The 17,422-nt window shown below is 55.9% G+C and overlaps 2 protein-coding genes across 5 annotated transcripts; one reads left to right on the plus strand and one right to left on the minus strand.

The window, feature by feature from the left end:
* Nucleotides 1–2,220: 2,220 nt before the first annotated feature.
* On the plus strand, nt 2,221–3,378 carry PSMB11 (proteasome subunit beta 11). The gene has a single exon (XM_032265593.1). It carries the CDS (start codon nt 2,274–2,276, stop codon nt 3,180–3,182), a length of 909 nt encoding a protein of 302 aa, XP_032121484.1. The 5' UTR covers nt 2,221–2,273; the 3' UTR covers nt 3,183–3,378.
* A 3,145-nt stretch (nt 3,379–6,523) lies between these two features.
* CDH24 (cadherin 24) lies at nt 6,524–17,223 on the minus strand. Of its 4 annotated transcripts, XR_004264821.1 has the most exons (14): nt 17,007–17,127; nt 15,624–15,675; nt 15,132–15,453; nt 14,660–14,954; nt 14,354–14,473; nt 14,115–14,282; nt 13,785–13,972; nt 13,128–13,381; nt 11,798–11,934; nt 9,190–9,311; nt 8,997–9,108; nt 8,498–8,746; nt 6,947–7,948; nt 6,524–6,860 (listed from the first exon to the last, which is right to left on the minus strand). XR_004264821.1 is itself a non-coding variant. In XM_032265581.1 (12 exons), the coding sequence occupies exons 2-12, from the start codon at nt 15,330–15,332 to the stop codon at nt 7,449–7,451; spliced, it is 2,346 nt and encodes a 781-aa protein (XP_032121472.1). In that variant the 5' UTR covers nt 15,333–15,453; nt 17,007–17,223; the 3' UTR covers nt 6,530–7,448. The 4 variants fall into 4 exon arrangements, 1 of the variants encoding a protein (XP_032121472.1); XR_004264822.1 differs by lacking the exon at nt 15,624–15,675 and having other exon boundaries at nt 9,190–9,200; nt 17,007–17,223; XR_004264820.1 differs by lacking the exon at nt 15,624–15,675 and having other exon boundaries at nt 17,007–17,223.
* Nucleotides 17,224–17,422: the final 199 nt, after the last annotated feature.

Genomic DNA, 17,422 nt, shown 5'->3' on the forward strand with positions numbered 1-17,422 from the left:
GCTGGGATTACAGGCACGCACCACCATGCCCAGCTAATTTTTTGTATTTTTAGTAGAGACGGGGTTTCACCGTGTTGACCAGGATGGTCTCGATCTCTTGACCTCATGATCCACCCGCTTCGGCCTCCCAAAGTGCTGGGATTACAGGCTTGAGCCACCGCGCCCAGCCTTGCACTTTTTCTTAGTACTGAAACCCCAGAAAGCTAGGATGCCACAGCCGCACCATCATGATGTCCAGAGGGTCCAGACTCTTCTTTGTGTATGGGTCTGTTTCTTTAAATAAATCCATTCCCACAGCACCACCTTGAGCTGCAATGTTTAGTAAAATATATGTACGGCATATGGTGCTAGAAGTAGTTGCTGCTTGTCACTCTGCCTCAGTTGACTAGCGTTTTGTTTTGTTTTGTTTTGTTTTGTTTTTACTTTGTTGCCCAGGCTAGAGTGGATGGAGTGCAGTGGTGCAGTTTCAGCTCACTGCAGCCTCACTCTCCTGGGCTCCAGTGATCCTCCCACCTCAGCCTCCCAAGTAGCTGGGACTATAGGCACGCACCACCACACTCTAATTTTTTGTATTTTTTGTAGAGGTGAGGTTTTGCCATGTTGTCCAGGCTGGTCTCGAACTCCTGGGCTCAAGCTATTCACCTGCCTTGGCCTCTTAAAGTGCTGAGATTACAGGCATGAGTCAACACACCTGGCCTTGACTTTGACTTTCTCAAGGGTCAGCTGTCAGGGTCCACCAACCCCACCCCAGAACACCCTGGTTGGTCCAAGACTAATGGACTCCACATTATGGAGTTAAGATCAGTGTTTCTCCTACCTTGGAATTACTAGCCACTCTCTTGCCATTGTGAACTATTAGGCAGAAAGGGGAGCAGGAAACAGAAGGCCACTAGATCCTTTGGACTTCAACACAAGTCAAAGAAGAGGTACTGTCAGATAACTGTCAGGAATGCCCTCTTTGTATACAGATGGAAGGACATATTTATCTTCAAAGCAGGGAAGAAAGAGACCTTCAGGTTCTAGCTTCCCTCATTCCTCAGGAATCTTAGCATTCTGGAATCTGCCTTTGTGGAAGGTATTTCAGCCTCTTTCTCCTCTCCCCCGCTGCCCCACTCCGCTACAAAGTTCTTTTGCTCTTTTTTCTCTTGTCTTTGCTTCAGTTTATCTTTATTTATTATTATTATTATTATTTTGAGATGGAGTCTTGCTCTGTCGCTCAGGCTGGAGTGCAGTGGCACGATCTGGGCCCACTGCACCCTCCGCCTCCCAGGTTCAGTGATTCTCCTGCCTCAGCCTCCTGAGTAGCTGGGATTATAGGCAGTCATCACCATGCCTGGCTAGTTTTGTATTTTTCATAGAGACAGGTTTCACCATGTTGGCCAGGCTGGTCTCAAACTCCTGACCTCAGGTGATTCAGCTGCCTTGGCCTCCCAAAATGCTGGGATTACAGGCGTGAGCCACTGTGCTCGGCCCTGGCTAATTTTTATATATTTTGTAGAGATGGGGTCTTGATATGTTGCCTAGGCTGGTCTCGAACTCCTGGGCTCAAGCCATTCACCTGCCTTGGTCTCCCAAGGTGCTGAGATTACAAGCATGAGCAACCACACCCAGCCTCAGTCAATTTTTCTTTCCCTGTCTTTCCCATGAGTTCGAACTGTGAGCCGAGTTCCTTGCTCCCATATCTCTGAAGGGAGTCCTCAGCACCAAGGTCTCCTGCCTCAGTGGGGTTACAGCACTCTATTCTGACCACATCAGTGCACTGAACTGTCTTTACCTCCTCCTAGGCTGGGAGCCCTCTCAGGCCAGACACAGGGCCTTATTTGTCTCTGCACGCCCAGTGCCCCGCACAGGAGGAACGAGGAGCCTACCCCTGCTTCTTCCACTTGTGCCCACTTTTCTTTGCATTACCCCAGCCCCCCACCCAACTCCAGATAGTTGGAGAATGACAGACAGGCGACTCTTTGGGTGACTCTCAGATGTGTCACAGGCAGCAGAAGGTGAAGGTCTGACTGCGAGGGCAGCGTCTTCCAGTGCTGGAGACTCCACAGGCCTCATCCGGTCTCCTTTCAGCCGTCCTCTGAGATGAAGGAGGCTGCTCCATCAGCCAATCCCAAAGCCTGAACTGGGGGTTGAGGAGAAATGAAGCATCAGCTCACATGCCTTTCTGGCGGTTCTGGCTGTGGCCCAGCTTCTCTGTAGCGTCCCTCCTCCCTAACCAGACCCCAGCCACAAATCTCTGCCCTGCGTCTTCCAAACTTCATTCAGCCCCAGGGATGGCTCTGCAGGATGTGTGCAAGTGGCAGGCCCCTGACACCCAGGGACCATCACCTCACCTGCCTCAGGCTGGCGGCTGGCTTGTGCCCCGAGGCTGTGACCCTCAAACCTTTCTGCAGATCCATGGCCCCAGACTGGCCCACGGCACCACCACCCTGGCCTTCCGCTTCCGTCATGGAGTCATCGCTGCGGCCGACACACGTTCCTCCTGTGGCAGCTACGTGGCATGTCCAGCCTCATGCAAGGTCATCCCTGTGCACCAGCACCTCCTGGGTACCACCTCTGGCACCTCCGCTGACTGTGCCACCTGGTATCGGGTGCTACAGCGGGAGCTGCGGCTTCGGGAACTGAGGGAGGGTCAGCTGCCCAGTGTGGCCAGTGCTGCCAAGCTCTTGTCAGCCATGATGTCTCACTACCGGGGACTGGATCTCTGTGTGGCCACTGCCCTGTGTGGCTGGGACCGCTCTGGCCCTATGCTCTTCTACGTCTATAGCGACGGCACCCGCCTGCAGGGGGACATCTTCTCTGTGGGCTCTGGATCTCCCTATGCCTATGGTGTGCTAGACCGTGGCTATCACTATGACATGACCACCCAGGAGGCCTATGCCCTAGCTCGCTGCGCGGTGGCCCACGCCACCCACCGCGATGCCTATTCAGGGGGCTCTGTAGACCTTTTCCATGTGAGGAAGAGTGGATGGGAGCATGTGTCACGCAGTGATGCCTGTGTGCTGTACGTGGAGCTGCAGAAGCTCCCGGAGCCAGAGCCAGAGCCAGAGGAGGAGGCCAGCCACGCCCATCCTGAGTGTGCCACTGCCCACAGCACTGTGGAAGATAGAGAGCTCTCTGTGGGGCCAGGGGAGATGACGCCAGGAGACTCCAGAATGCCAGCAGGGACTGAGACACTGTGAGAAGCAGGACTTGGCTGGGGGTGGTCTAGGCCCTGGGAGCAGGTGGGAGGATGGGCAGCTAGGGGAGGGTCCTGCTGGCAGCAGCCTCACAGCATCTGACTCTAACCTGTATGGGTTGCTGGCTTCATTTATTGCAAGTCTCCATCCTTTCATGCCTCCCAGAGCTATTATGACTCTGCCCAACAAGTTCCTATTGGCTCCCAATGGATTGGTTCAGCCTCCTTCTTGGCACCAAGTCCGTCTTTCAGCGAACACTTGCAGCGTTCACTGCATGCCAGACGCACGCTAGGTGCTAGACCCTCTTTTCTTGCCATCTTCTTCGCTGCTTTTTTCCATCATCTCATCCCCAGTTTGTCTTAGTTTCGGTCCTCTGTGTGTCTCAGCTTCAGCGTCTTTGTCAGTGTGATGAGATGGGGCACCCGGGAGGGGAGCAGCCCCTCTCACAATGAAGTGCAGTGATAGACACCCCTTGGGTGGTGATGATCTTATCTGCTTTCCTACTGTGCCTTGACCATAATGACAAGAATGATTATTACTCTACTGAATGCAGTTCTCATGACAACCCTTTGAGGTAAAAATGAGTCTTACTTTACAGAAGAGGAATCAGGTTTAAAGGGTTATGTGACTTGCCCAGGGTCACACAGTAAGTGTCGGAGATGAGGCTTAGATCCAGGCCTTCCCTCCAGGGCCCATGCCCTTTCAGCACAGCTCTCCCTCCCAGGCCTCTGCCCTGCCTTAGGTCTCTTCTCTGAAGGCTTCTGGGGAGGGATTCGAGGGAGAAAGTAGCTGGGCCAAGCCCCTGCCTGGTGGCCAGGGCTGAATGAACCCTGAGGGCCTGGAGTTGTGAGCTCACAGCAGCTGCCCCCCTCCATGATGCACAGGCTCACGTGGCTTTATCTTCCAGGCCAGAAGCCATCCCCCACAGCCCACTCTTGCTCTCCAGCCTTCTGGGCTTGGCGGTGCTGCTGCCAGACTTCCCCTCCTCCTTTCTTCCCTTTGCTGTCTCTTCAGCCTCTCCTTCCTGAGGCTCCCTCTGGAGAATGAAGACAAGAGGGAGGTGGCTGTGCCAGTGGGAACTGTCTGGCTAGCACATCCCCTCCTGCTCCTCCTGTCCCTGCTCCCACTCCCCCGGAAGCCCAGACTTGAAGATCCAGACTCACAGCTCCAGCGGGGCCACTGCCCTGTTCTCCCCTGGCCAAATGAGACAGAAAGCACTGTTAACCTACGAGATGGGGCCTGAAGGAAGGGTGCTGAAGTTGCTTTCCTCACATCCAATGCTAAAGTTTCCAGTCCCAAGAATAACAGCCCCTGCCTTCCTTCCTGGATGCCCCTCATCCCAGGCTCCAGCTTAAGCCTGAGCCTTAATCTTGCACCCCAGACTAAGCACTCCTCCAGGCAGGAGCTGGCTTGACAGACCTCCAGACTCTGGCACAGAGTCGGTGACAGGATGGAGGAGGAAAGCTCAGGGAGCTCCAGAAGGGAAAACCCCAGAAAGGACACAGTGGGGAGAAATTGTAGTGGACACCACAGAAAGGTGGCCAGTATGGGGTGACTGGCCTTTAAGCCAGGCTCAAGGAATCTGGCCAGTGGCCTCTGTGGTCCCCCTTCTTTACCCCTTGCTCACTCCTCAGCCTCAGGAGAGGAGATGTGGGACTTGGGAACTGCTAACTGGAAGGCAGAGGTCCCAGCAGCCTAGTCCTGGAGGAAGGGTGTGAGGAGGGGCAGCTTTTGCACGGGGTTCAAGTGTTTGGACATAAGAGGGTATGTATTCGCGTCCACACGTGTATGTGGTTCTGTGTCCAGGTATAGGTGAGTAATACAGGATGGGTGTGTGCAGGTGAGTGTGGCGGCTGAGGCATGTGCAGTTCCTGTGTGCAGCGGCGAGAAAGAGACTGAAAGAGAAAGAGCAGCATGTGAAGGAGATCAGCCTCTCAGCGGGATGACTGCCAGGTCTTGTCACTTCTTTTGGGGAGTGCTCCAGAGTAAAGAGGAGGTGGGGGACAGGCTCACCCCACTGGTTCTCTACTTCCTCATCCTCCCAGCCCTATCCTGAGCCTCCAGAGAGTTCGTGAGGACAGCCTGCTCTTGCACAGCTTTTGGGCTCTCAGAGGTCCAGGGTTCCAGCCTTCAGCAGAGTAAATGACCTGAATTCCAGCACTGGCGTGAGGGTCCTTGTTCTCCCACTTCCTCCTTGTCCTTATCAAGCAGGTGGGGAAGATGTGAGGGAAGGTATGTTCACATTGAAGCAGCTTTCCCCAGCTGCCAGCACCCCACACGTAGAAGGGGGAGTCACAAGGACCTGTCCTGCCTTGCCTACTTGTGAGTGCCTCTGGAGCCCCGGAGCTGAGAGGCCTGGGTTCTCATGCTGGTTCCTGGGTGGACCCCTTCTCTGGACATTGGGAGATGCTTGCAGTTCCGGCTCAGCTCCCACCCAGTTGACTGCTTCCGTCCCTCAACAGCCTGCCTCCCTGGTCCCTCTCCCTCCTCCTTTGTGTTCTGCAAAGAGTAAGACCAGGGACTGCCAGAGAATTAAAGGTGGGAGGGGCAGGCCTAGATTCAGTGTGACCATCTCATCCTGCTCCACTCTTCCCCTGCTTGGCACCATGAGCCCCAGGAAAGGCTGGCTTGCCCCCCTGCTGCCTGCCACCCCCATTATTTTCCTAGTCCGGAACCCCCTTCCCCTCTTAGCCTTTTATCCCTTTTGCCCTCTTCTCAGTAGCTCTCACTCTCCACCCTCTACTTCTCCTGCCCACCTTGCCCTCAGGCCAATGCCCGTATCTCTTTTTTTTTTTTTTTTTGAGATGGAGTCTCCCTCTGTCATCCAGGCTGGAGTGCAGTGGTGTGATCTCAGCTCACTGCAATCTCCGCCTCCCAGGTTTAAGTGATTCTCCTGCCTCGGCCTCCTGAGTAGCTGGAACTACAGACATGCTCCACCATGCCTGGCTAATTTTTCTATTTTTAGTAGAGACAGGGTTTATGCTGTTGGCCAGGCTGGTCTTGAACTCTTGACCTCAAGTGATCCATCTGCCTCAGGCTCCCAAACTGCTGGGATTACAGACTGAGCCACCATTCCCGGCTGAATCCCTATATCTTAATTTCCTTGGACAGTTTGAGACCAACAGAGACCCCAGGAATTTGGTAGTGTTAGTGGGGCAGAGTTATCATCTCCTTACTCCCTCAGGGAATTTAACCCAAGTCCTCCCCTATCTAGAAGGACAGGAAGTGGATTTTTCCCCCAAGGAGAAGGGAGAATGAACTGAGAGGCAATAGGGCCTCGACTCCCATCCTTTGGGACAATGAAGATTTGTATAGAAACCTGAGTGCAAAAACAGAAGCAGACCTCCAGCTTTACAAAATAGAGTGTTTGTTTATTATGAAATTAGAGATGGAGGCCCCTCCCCTTCCTCCCTCTTTCCCCTTCCCCAGCCGCCTCCCCCTTTCCTTCCCCTACTCCCTCATGGGCCTGGGAAGCACACAAGACATTGCCCAGGGCTAGGATGCCCAGGGCTGGGATGCCCAGGATAGGCTGACAGCTGGGCAGAGCTCCAGGGAGGCGGCCACACGGGAAGCTGGAGCTCTTGCCCTGGGAGGCGGGCTGGCTCCCTCTCTCAGCTGGAGGCCAGTGGAGCCAGGATGAGGCTGAGGCCATGAGTGATGGATGGAACCATGCGAGCAGGTCTGTAAGAACAGGGGAGCCAGGTTAGAGGCAGTGGGGAGTGGGGGCCTTTGTCCACTGCCTTGCCCCACAGTCTAGAGGCACTGACCTGGGGCACAGCATCCCCTGCAGGAGGGTGGGCAGCAGTGGCTGGAAGTTTCTTTTGATTTTGGGATGGACAACAGAAAAAAAAACAAAAAGCCAGTCACAGGGACCCAGAGGGAAGGGAGATGTGGGCAGGAGACAGACACAGAGATGTGTGTGGGCAAGGGAGACGCAGGGAGACTATGTGAGAGCTTCAGGACTGCAGAGACAAAACAGCCACGGAGGAAGGAAAGGAGTCACAGTGAAAGAACACAGGGCCAGGGTTAGGGCCACGAAACCCAGGCCCAGACAGAGGAGCTGTAGACAAAAATCCCTGGAGACACACGCGGACTGACTCAGGAGGGAGGTGAGAGCAAGGGCGCTCCGGGGAAGCAAGGAGGGACACAGGGACAGGGGGGAGGCCTGGGGCCCCTGGGCTGCTGCCGCCCCCGCCTGGACCCTGTGGGGCTCACTCAGAGGGCCTGTGCCGGCTGCCCCCGCACGGTGGGCCGGGCCAGCGCGGGCGCTCAGGGGGCCAGGGGCTCCTTGGCTCCATACAGCTCGGCCAGGGTGCGGAAGAGCGGACCCCAGTCATCCAGCGGCTCCGCGGGGCTGGGGACACCGCCAGCTTCGCTGCCGGAGCCCAGGGAGCTGAGGGAGCCGCAGGAGGAGCCCCGGCCCTCGTAGCCGTACACCTGCACCGAGTCGTATGGGGGTATGCTGGGGTCCTCGTCTGCCTCGCGGAGCCGCAGCGCCAGGAGCTGTGCCACGTCGGCGGGGCCGGGGGGCCTGGGCTGGCGCGACACCCGGGCCCGGGGCAGCACGTCTCGGCGCGCGGGAGGCCCAGGTGCCGGCGGGGCTGCCCCGTCCGGGTTCTGCAGGGCCGTGATGTCGAAGGCCTCGGTGTCCTCCTCGCCGCCGCCTTCGTCGTCGTAGGTGATGATGTTCTCTCTGACGTCCTCCTCCTCCAGTACCATCAGTGCTTCCTGCTTCTGCCGCCGCAGGGCCACGAAGAGCACCACCAGGGCTGCGCGAAAGACGTGCACACCGGCCCTGAGCCCGCAGGGCTGGGAGTGGGGAGCCTGTCTCCATGTGAACGGCCGACCCATCAGGTGACAGAAGCCGTGTGCCGAGGGCCTGACATCTGGCACACCTTGCTTTGAATTCTGACTTCAGCCCTTACTCGCTGTGTGACCATGGGAAGTTGCCTGACTTCTCTGAAGCCTCAATTTGCCCCTTAGATTACTTGTGTGGAAAATAGGGAAAATACATTTACCTCTAAGGGTTGCTGACACAATAAAATGAAATATCACAAGTGATGTGCCCAGCACCATACTTGGCACAGAGTAGGGGGCTCAATAGACCATTATTATGGCTTGTCGTTGTCATTATGGATTGGCAGGTCATTGGATCGGGGCCAGAGTTTTTCTCTTGGATGCATCAGGTGGTGGGAACATCCAGGCATGAGGGTCCTTCAAGCCCTAAGGTGGATTTCACTATGTCCAGAGGCCTGGTCCTTGTCCACACCCCTGCAGGCCCAGATCCTACATCTATGTCCCACTGTGGCATGACTCACCAAGCAGGGCACCCACACAGGTGATGATAGCAAGCAGGGCGCCGGTGCTGAGCCCAGCAGCTGAGAGGTGAGCCTCAGGCCAGCAGGATGCCACGGAGCCATCAGGCTGGCAGCGGCACACGCTAACAGTCACTGTGGCAGTGCTGCTCAGTGCCGGCTGGCCCCAGTCCCACAGTTCTATGGGAACCAAGTAGGGGGCCTGGCGGAGTGGAGCAGGGCGGGAGGGCAGCAGCAGGTTGGCAGAGCCATCTGTGGGAGAGGGAAGGTGTTGAGATATCTTCTGGGACACCTTCCAGGTAGGGTTGGTCCAGCCCATTAGAGCCAGCTTCCCATGGGGAAGGTTTACAAAGAGCAAATGAGTGAGTGTAAATCCACATGCACCCTTCTGTTGGGTGGAAGGCCCAGGCAGGTGGGGCAGGGGTCAGGCAGGCTGGGCTAGGGATGGAGGAGGAGAGGAGGATGGAGGCAGGTATGGACATGGTTGTAGGAGGCCACCCACCTCGGTTGTCTCGGACAGTAAAGTTGGCATCTGGGCCCAGAGGACCTTGAAAGGAGACATGGCTACTGTTGCCAGCTTCATCTCTGTCCAGGGCCCGGATGACCTGAATCAGCTGGGAGGAAGAAGAGAGGCCTTGTATGGAGTGGGCTGCTGGAGGCCTTGACGTCCCAACCTTTCTGCCTCAGTTGCTCACCTGGCCAGGAGCTGCAGAGTCACACACAAAGGTATCGTAGGGCTCAGCCAGCTGGGGAGCATTGTCATTCTCATCCAGGGTCTGGATGGCCACTTGCACGCGCGAGGCCTGTGCAGAGCTGTCTGAAGCCAGAACACCAAAACATACACACCACACACACACACCACACAGTTTACACATAACATATGTGGTACATGGGCATGGATGCCACATGCAGCATATGGCATGCATATAAAACACATGAAATATGCATGTAATATACAGGTAGAAAGCAATGTTGTGGAATGAATGGAACAATGCCAAGTGCATACAATATTCACGTAGTACCCAAGATATGTGCAATACACAATAGACATTCAACAGGAATGCAGCACGCATGATACACATATACAATAACCCACATGCAGGGCACATGCAGCATAAATGCAGGATAGAAGGTGCATACAAGTTGCATGCAGACAACAGCCATGAATATACAAAACATATTCATACCACATATCCAATGTACACTCAACATTTAAAACAAATGCAATGTACATGAAGCAGATGTTTGATATGCACCGTGAATGCAGTGCCACATCCCCCAATGCCCCGGCAACACCCAGAGCCCATAGAATGCATTTTCATGCATAGAGGCCATGCACAGCATCAGTGGAGTGGACAGACAGACAGACAAACATACACACACACATACACCCCATCAGAGGTCTGGGAGGCTGTAGTACAGCAATGAGCATCACTTAGAGTTGACCTTGGGTAGGAAGGAGCTGCATGAGCTACAGGGTGCAGAGCCCAGGCCAGCCTAGGCACCACAGCCAGACACAGGCCCCATCTTGACCCACCCCTTCATCAGGTGACTCCCTACCATTACCCTTCCTTGCTTCTCACTGCCAGTGCCATCCAAGAGAGAATGCAAAGTGTGTCTACCTGTCACCTGTCTTAGGCTGAGTCTCCCAACTCCTTTAGTCTTTCCTCTAGGCAGAGGGATAGCTGGCTGGGCCTGGTGAAAGGGGCTAAGGTTGCAGCATGGGTGGGGCAGGCTGAGTGGATCGCCTGGCTAAAAGGATTGGGATACCCCAGAGACAGGGTGGGGAGGGTCTACTTCACTGCAGTAAGGGCCCAGAGCGCTGCTAGTTGGTCTGGGTGGAGGGTAGGAGCAGGATTTGGCAGGAGAATGAAAAGACTGTGACAGGAAACACACACACACACAAAGCTATGTATATACAAGCAGCCACAAACACACTGTGTGTACGTGTGCGTGCACACACACACACACACACATACAGAGCCATCCACACAGACATCCATGCAATAACAGATATGCATACACTGCCAGATAGTATCTGTGCATAGCTATCTATGCACACAGTTCCATGTATAAAAACATAAACCTAGACACATAGCATTAAACACATCTGAGAGGCAGTACGGTGGGGATAACAGCTCAGACTCTGCACACTGGCTGGGTCTCACGGCTCCACCACTTAATCTTTATGTGACCTTGGGAAGTTACTTAACTTCTCTTTGCCTGAGTTTCCTTGTTTTAAAATGGGGAAATAATCATACTTTCCTCATAAAGTTGTGGTGATGATTAAATGAATGAATCCATTTTGAAGATGGATAGTGCCTGACACACAATAAGTAATAAATTATCTGTCCACAAATACCCACATACACAAAACACAAACAGCTACATGTGCATACCACTATACATATTCAATCACATATATGCAGTTAACATAAATATAATTCTGTACACTCAACTGTAAACACATATATATCCATTGCAGATATATACCACAAATACATATGTGTCTATCTATATACTTTCTCCACATTTGGAATTACACACATTCCTGAGCATATACCCACATGTTCACATTCGTATAGCTCTTCACTGACACATTCAGATATCCACATATGCAAGGACAACTTTCATATGCAGTCTTCATAGACAAAGGGATGGAGGAGCCCCTGGAGCTTAAGCAGGGGTGATAAGGGACTATTTACAGAAGGGAGGTCTCCTTGTCTCTATGGGCTAGGGTCGCCCAAAGGCAGCTGAACCTGCTGCTGGCGACTGATGGGGTAGGAGAGAAGCCCACACGTGGAGCTGGCACTCTTCCCTTTCCTTACAGGTGTCCACTCCCCTACCTTGTGGGATTCCCACAGGGCTTCCAACAGGGCTTCTCTGGGGCAGGGTTGCTGGTACACTCCACTTAGCAACCAGAGGAGGTACCCAGCCCCTTCTGGTCCCCAGCTCCAGCCTGAAGCAGGGGAGGATGGGGTCTGCCAGGACACAGGTTGGGGGCCATGTAAGGTCTGGTTTATTTCTGGGTTGGGGCAAGTCAGGTAAGGGAATAAATTGAGGGTCAGAATGCTCAGGCACACCCACTGTGCCTGCCCAGCCCAGCCTAGAGGACTAGGAGACCAGGAGGCCGGCTCCGCTTGGTAGCAAGGATCCAGGCTAGGACTTGGATACCGGCTAGGACCCAGTGGCCGCACGCTGTCGAGGGTGTGATGGCATTGAGCACCCTTCCCCACCCCCACGCTCAGGGACAGCCCCTCAGCCAGGAGGCTGCTGCCGCCTTGTGGGCCCTGGTCTCCTCACCGAGCTCTGTAGCTAGCACAGTGAGGTTGTGCCAGACATGAGCCTCGCGGTCCAGGGGTGCTGCTGTGTGGATGGTGCCTTCTTCCGGCTGGATAGAGAAGCAACGCTCCGGATCCGAATGGGGGAGGATGGAGTATCTGGGGAAGGCAGAGGCATGCTGGGGCTGATCTGGGGCGGGACCACAGCTTGTTTCATCCCCTCCCTCCTTTCTTCCCTCTGTTCACCTTGCTAGACCTCATAGCTCCTCTGGGCAGAGCCATAATTCACGTTGGAGTCCCCTTAAAAGGCAGATATCCCTGGTAGACCACCACCATTAAACACCTGTCCTAAGACTCAAGGCCACCAGGTTTCGTGGGGGCAGGGGGAGAAGATACAGAATGGAGTGGAAGCGGGATAAACAGACCTTGACTTCCAGACTTCTGGGCCCTTTCTGAGAACCAGGTACCTGTATTTCAGCTCTGCTCTGCCTTGGACTGGCTCTGTGACTTAGGGCAAATCGTTTAACCTGTTTGCTTAACTGACAAATGGGAATGACACTAGTACCTCACTCACAGAGCTGTGACAGGGATGCTGGCTGGGGAGGGGAAAAAAGTGGCTGTTCTGCCACTTACCAACTGTGTGACCATTTATGGTTGGCCTCTAAAACGACTGGTGATAAGAACACCTACTTCATAGGGCTGTTGTGAGATTTATTTATTTATTTATTTAGACAGAGTCTCGCTCTGTCACCAGGCTGGAGTGCAGTGGTGTGATCTCGGCTTACTGCAACCCCCGCCTCCTGGGTTCAAGTGATTCTCCTGTCTCAGCCTCTCGAGTAGCTGAGACTACAGGTGTGCCACCATGCTCAGCTAATTTTTATATTTTTAGTAGATATGGGGTTTCGCCATGTTGGCCAGGATAGTCTTGATCTCATGACCTTATGATCCACCCTCCTCGGCCTCCGAAAGTGCTGGGATTACAGGCGTGAGCCACCGCGCCTGGCCTGTTGCGAGAATTAAATATCAGCAAAGGGGTAAACTGTGAACACTTTGGGAGTGATCAATACAGATCTACTTGTCAGCTGAGATTACATCTGCTTGCACTGCCACTGGGAGGTGCCACCATCATCTACCCAGAGGGATGTACAGAGGGTTGAGGAGTGGTCAGCCAGGCCCTCCAGCTCTCCCCTGGCACCCACCAGTCCTGTAGACCAGCACCCATCAGCAGCAGGGAGGGACACTTTTGCTGGGAGATGAGTGATTTGCTATAAGGTAGGGGGCACATTTACTCATTCTCTGGGATGGGAATAGCCTGCCATCTGGCTCCCCAGCCCACACCCCAGCTAACCTACCTGATTGGGCTGGCAGGGGAGTCCAGGTCAGCCGCTGAGATCTGGCCTACCAGGGTCCCCGGGGCCTTGTTCTCGGGCACTGTCAGGTGGTAGGCAGCCTGGGTGAAGGCAGGTGGCTCTGGGGCATCTTGTACCACCACACGCACAGAGGCCACATCCTTGAAGGGTCCTCGCCGCAGATAGGCTGGGTCAATGAGCGTGTTGGTGGCCTCAACACGGAAGGAGTAAGAGTGCCGGCTCTCGAAGTCTAGGGGCTATTGTGATGTGAGAGAGAGAAAAAGTGAGGCATGTGGAAACCAGGGCAGGCCCCAGGCTCTTGGAAGGTGACAAGTCCCCTCCTCACATGCGTGCAGTGAGTGCTCAGTCCTCATGTGAGGAGAGGTGGCACTGGAGGGACAGCGGCCTCAGTGGTCAGAGTGCACAGCACATTACTTAGTAAGTCTAGGTGTGCTCCTAGCTTCATCATAGACTTGTTATATGACCTTGAGCCAGTCACTTCTTCTTTCTAAGCCCTAGGGCCTGATCTAAAAGATGAGGAAGTGACCATGACCTCTAGGCTCCAACAGAGGGATCCGAGTCTGTTCAAGAAGAACAGTTAGAAATGCGGCCTGTGGGCGGGCAGGAGGCAGGGCTGAGAGAAAGCGTGAACAGGCGAACCTTGCGGACAGTGAGGAGCCCATCTTGACCCTGGGAGTCTGTGCTGATGCTGAAGGCCTCAGACCCCTCCCCATCCAGGATGCTGTATGCCATGAGGGCGTTGTCCCCCAGGTCTGGGTCCTGGGCCCGGAGCCGACCCACCAGTGTGCCAGGTCCAGCTGTCTCCACCACGGAGAACTGGTATAGGCCTTGGGGTGGATGGAGGGAGACACCTTTTTAGAGAGGTCCCCAGCCCTCCTCCCTAACCCCAGCACTTTCTTCTCCCTTCTCCAGACGCTGTAGGGGTGGGGTGGTCAAAGGATGGCTCAGGTGGCAGCAGTGGCCCCTTACTCTGTGGGAACTTGGGGGGGTTGTCGTTGACATCGCTGAGTGTGACAGTCACCGTAGTGCTGCCTGACAGCCCCCCCATGTGGCCGCCCATGTCCTTGGCCTGGATCACCACCAAGAACTCCTCCTGTGTCTCCCGGTCCATGTTGGGGATGGCTGTGCGCACCACTCCTAGGGAGAGATGCTGGGTCAGGTGTCTGTCCCTTTGGCTGCCCCACCAGACTCCCAAGCTCCATCCTCACCAGTCTGGGGGTCCACAGAGAAGAAAGGCAGTCCATCCAGAACAGTGTACACCAGCTTGGCACTGTTCCCATAGCTGGGGTCATCGGCATCGTGAGCAGTCACCTGGATCACTGATGTTCCTGTAGGGGATGCCAGCACCCCATTCAGCAGCGACAGGGCAGGATGGGGAAGCAGGTGGAGAGGGGGATGCAGATATGAGGGAGGCTGAATTGAAAGGGGCAGGTTCTGGGACAGACAAGAAGGGAAGGGGAGGTGAGAGAGCTCCAGAAGACAGGAACTGGGGCATTCAGAGCTGGGGTGCTCACCGACGTTGGACATCTCGGGCACGGTGGCATGGTAGGGCCCAAGGGGAAAAATGGGTGGATTGTCATTGATGTCTTGCACTTTGATGATGAACTCTGAAGGGGGCTCCAGGGGCCGGTTGGAGGCTCGGTCCACGGCTTGGGCCAGTAGCACATATTGTGCTTTCTCCTCCCGGTCAAGGCTCTTGGTTACATGAATATTGCCTGTGGCCTCGTCAATCACAAATACGGTGCCTGCCCCCTCCCCGGTCAACAGGTACTTGGTGCGGCCCTCTCCCCGGTCAACATCCGAGTGCAGCTGCAGGGGTCAGGAGAAGATGGCAGAGGGCTCCAAGTACAGAGAGGGTTAAAGAGTCTAGGTTTGGGTACAGCGTTGGGAGTCCCGAGGGACCAAGGTCATTGCAGAAGTGATGATGTTGCAGGGAAGGGCCTAAGGGCCTCGTGTCAGAGTAGACATGGGAGGGGTTATCCTTACCTTGCCAATGAGGACAGGCTCTGGACCAGCATATTCCTCAATGACAAAGAACTGGTTCCAGACCCAGCTCCTTCGAGTCCGCAGCAGAGCAGGCCCTGGGTGTCCCCGGGACCCTGCCCAGGCCTGGGCTGGGGCTGCCAGATGCCCCATGCAGCCCCAGCCACCCAGCCATGCCAGCAGGAGCCTCACCAGGCCCCACATGTTTAGACTCCAGCCAGGGCTCTGTTCACTGGCCCTTGGTGAGGCTGGGCCAGGCCACGTGGCCCATGAGCTGGCTATGGTGGAGGGGCAGATGCGTTGAGGCTACCCCATGGATCCACACCTGCAGGACAAGCAGCTGTTCAGGGTCAAGGCAATCCCTAGCCCTCCTCCCCCCAAATTTAGATGCTGAAGATCAGACCTCCAAAGAGCCAGACACTGCACTGCCCAGAACTCAGACTAAGAGAGCAGAGAGGCTGATCCTTCCTCCACCCAGGCTTTGCCTGTATTCACCTCCAGCCCTCCAAGCTGATAAATCTCTGGTCAGTCAACTCTGAGTAGAGAACTGGGGAGGAACACAGGAGAGGGGATACTGAGAGGGCTTGGAATCCCAAATCTGGTCTCTGTCCTCCCAGGTTGGGCATATAGCCAGGTACTGGAGGAGGTGGGGCTACCAGAGAAAGGGCTTAAAATGAAGGTTTGGGATTCACGGAGGTGCGGCCTTAAGGTGTCTAGGGTCAGGATGAGATGACAAGGAGTGCAGCCTCAGGCAGGGTTGAGAGCCTGTGAAAGTCTCTCTCCCCAAGGGGGAGCCCCACCTCTCCAGGCCCTTCCTCCAGCCCACACTGCCAGCTGCAGTCCTTGAAGGGGAACTGGGCTCATGAGAAGGGAGTTGGGAGCCAGAGCTGAAGAGGATACAGGGTGGGGGACAGGGTGAGGTGACCGGGGAGGGAGGCTGACCCAGAGGCCAGAGACACAGCAAGACTGAGGGCTAGACTGACTCAGGGACTGACTGTCCAGTAGAGACAGAAATGACTGGATGAGAGACAGAGACAGAACAGTGGCAAGAGACAGAATGAGAGAGACCAGGGCAGCAGCCTGGGTGTTTGAAGGCAGAGAGGAGTCCTAGGGGCCAGGCTTGGAAACGAGTCACCCAGGGCAGTTCTGGTCAGACAGGGGCAGTCCTCAGCTTCGGGGGTGTCAGGCCAGGCCTGGGGAACTTAATTCTGGAAGAAGGAGCAGGCAGGAGGGGTGGAGGCAGGGAGGGGCCGCCAGAAGGGAGCTAGAGAGGGGACCCTTCCCACTGCTCTTCTTTCTCCTCCGGGGGTGGGGGGAACCCCTCAGGTAGCTGTGGCTTCTGCCCCTCCTCCCTCAGAGCAGACACACACCTGACAGTCCCTTTGCTCCCGAGGGAAGGGAGAAGCTGGAGGAAAGCTGGGGACCAGAGAGAAGGCGGGATGAGGAGGCGAGAAGGAAGGGGATAGAGGAATGGGAAACAGGATAGCGGGAAGGGAAGAGTAGAGGAGATGGATGGAAAGGAGGAGGGAAAGCAGAATAAGAAAGAGAAAAAAGAAAGGAACGGGAGAAAGGTAGAGAAAGAAAAAGGCAAAGAGGGAGAGGAGATGGAAAAAGGACAAGAGGAAGAAGAAAGGGTTGGGAGACAGGGAAGGGATAAGGAAGGCAAACAGGCAGAGACGGAAGGGTGAAGAGAAATCGAGAGAGGAAAGAGGGAGAGAAGTGCCAGGGGAGAAGAGAAAGAGGCAGAGCACGGGAGAAGGGAGCCGGCAGCGGGCTCCCAGCCACCTAGCGCACCGCTCCGAAGACCCCCGCAGGCTGCGGGCCCCCTGCTGCCCCTCCGCGGATTCCCGACCCCGGCTCCCGGGCAGGCGCCCTTACCTGGCACTGCCGAGGGACCCAGGCCGGCGGGGAGCGCCCCCGCTCGCCCCCGTCGCCGGGTCCCGGGGGCGCAGCCCCGAGCAGATCGGAGCGGGCGCCGCGGCTCCGCTGCAGGTCTGAGCGGCCCCGGCGAGAACAAGGGAGCGAGACAGAGGGGGCGGGGGAAGGAGGCTCCGCCTGCGGAGGAGCGAGGCGGCTCCGCGCCGCGCGGGAGAGGAGAGCCCAGCCTCCGACCCTCCCCGGCCAGCCGGGCCCGCGCGGCGGGGGCGGGAGCGGGGGCGGAGGCGGCGCCGCGCGTCCTCCCCCTCGGCGCTCCCGGGCTGCGGGGCGCATACAGATGCGGCGTCCTTCCCGGGCCGGGCTCGCAGCGCCCGGCAGGGCACCCAGGCGGGAGGACGTCCAGGCCACAGCGCCAG

The sequence above is a fragment of the Sapajus apella genome, unplaced genomic scaffold (genome assembly GCF_009761245.1).
Source record: "Sapajus apella isolate SASKATOON/1434 unplaced genomic scaffold, GSC_monkey_1.0 scaffold151, whole genome shotgun sequence".
In the NCBI taxonomy this organism is placed as follows: Eukaryota; Metazoa; Chordata; class Mammalia; order Primates; family Cebidae; genus Sapajus; species Sapajus apella.

Coding starts and splice junctions, on each gene's coding strand:
- PSMB11 (XM_032265593.1), top strand. CDS start 2,274: ATGGCTCTGCAGGATGTGTGCAAGTGGCAGGCCCCTGACACCCAGGGA.
- CDH24 (XM_032265581.1), bottom strand. CDS start 15,332: ATGTGGGGCCTGGTGAGGCTCCTGCTGGCATGGCTGGGTGGCTGGGGC. Junction 13,382..13,784: donor GGCTCCTCACTGTCCGCAAG/GTTCGCCTGTTC, acceptor ACATCACAATAG/CCCCTAGACTTCGAGAGCCG. Junction 8,747..8,996: donor TACTGTCCGAGACAACCGAG/GTGGGTGGCCTC, acceptor CCTCTCCCACAG/ATGGCTCTGCCAACCTGCTG.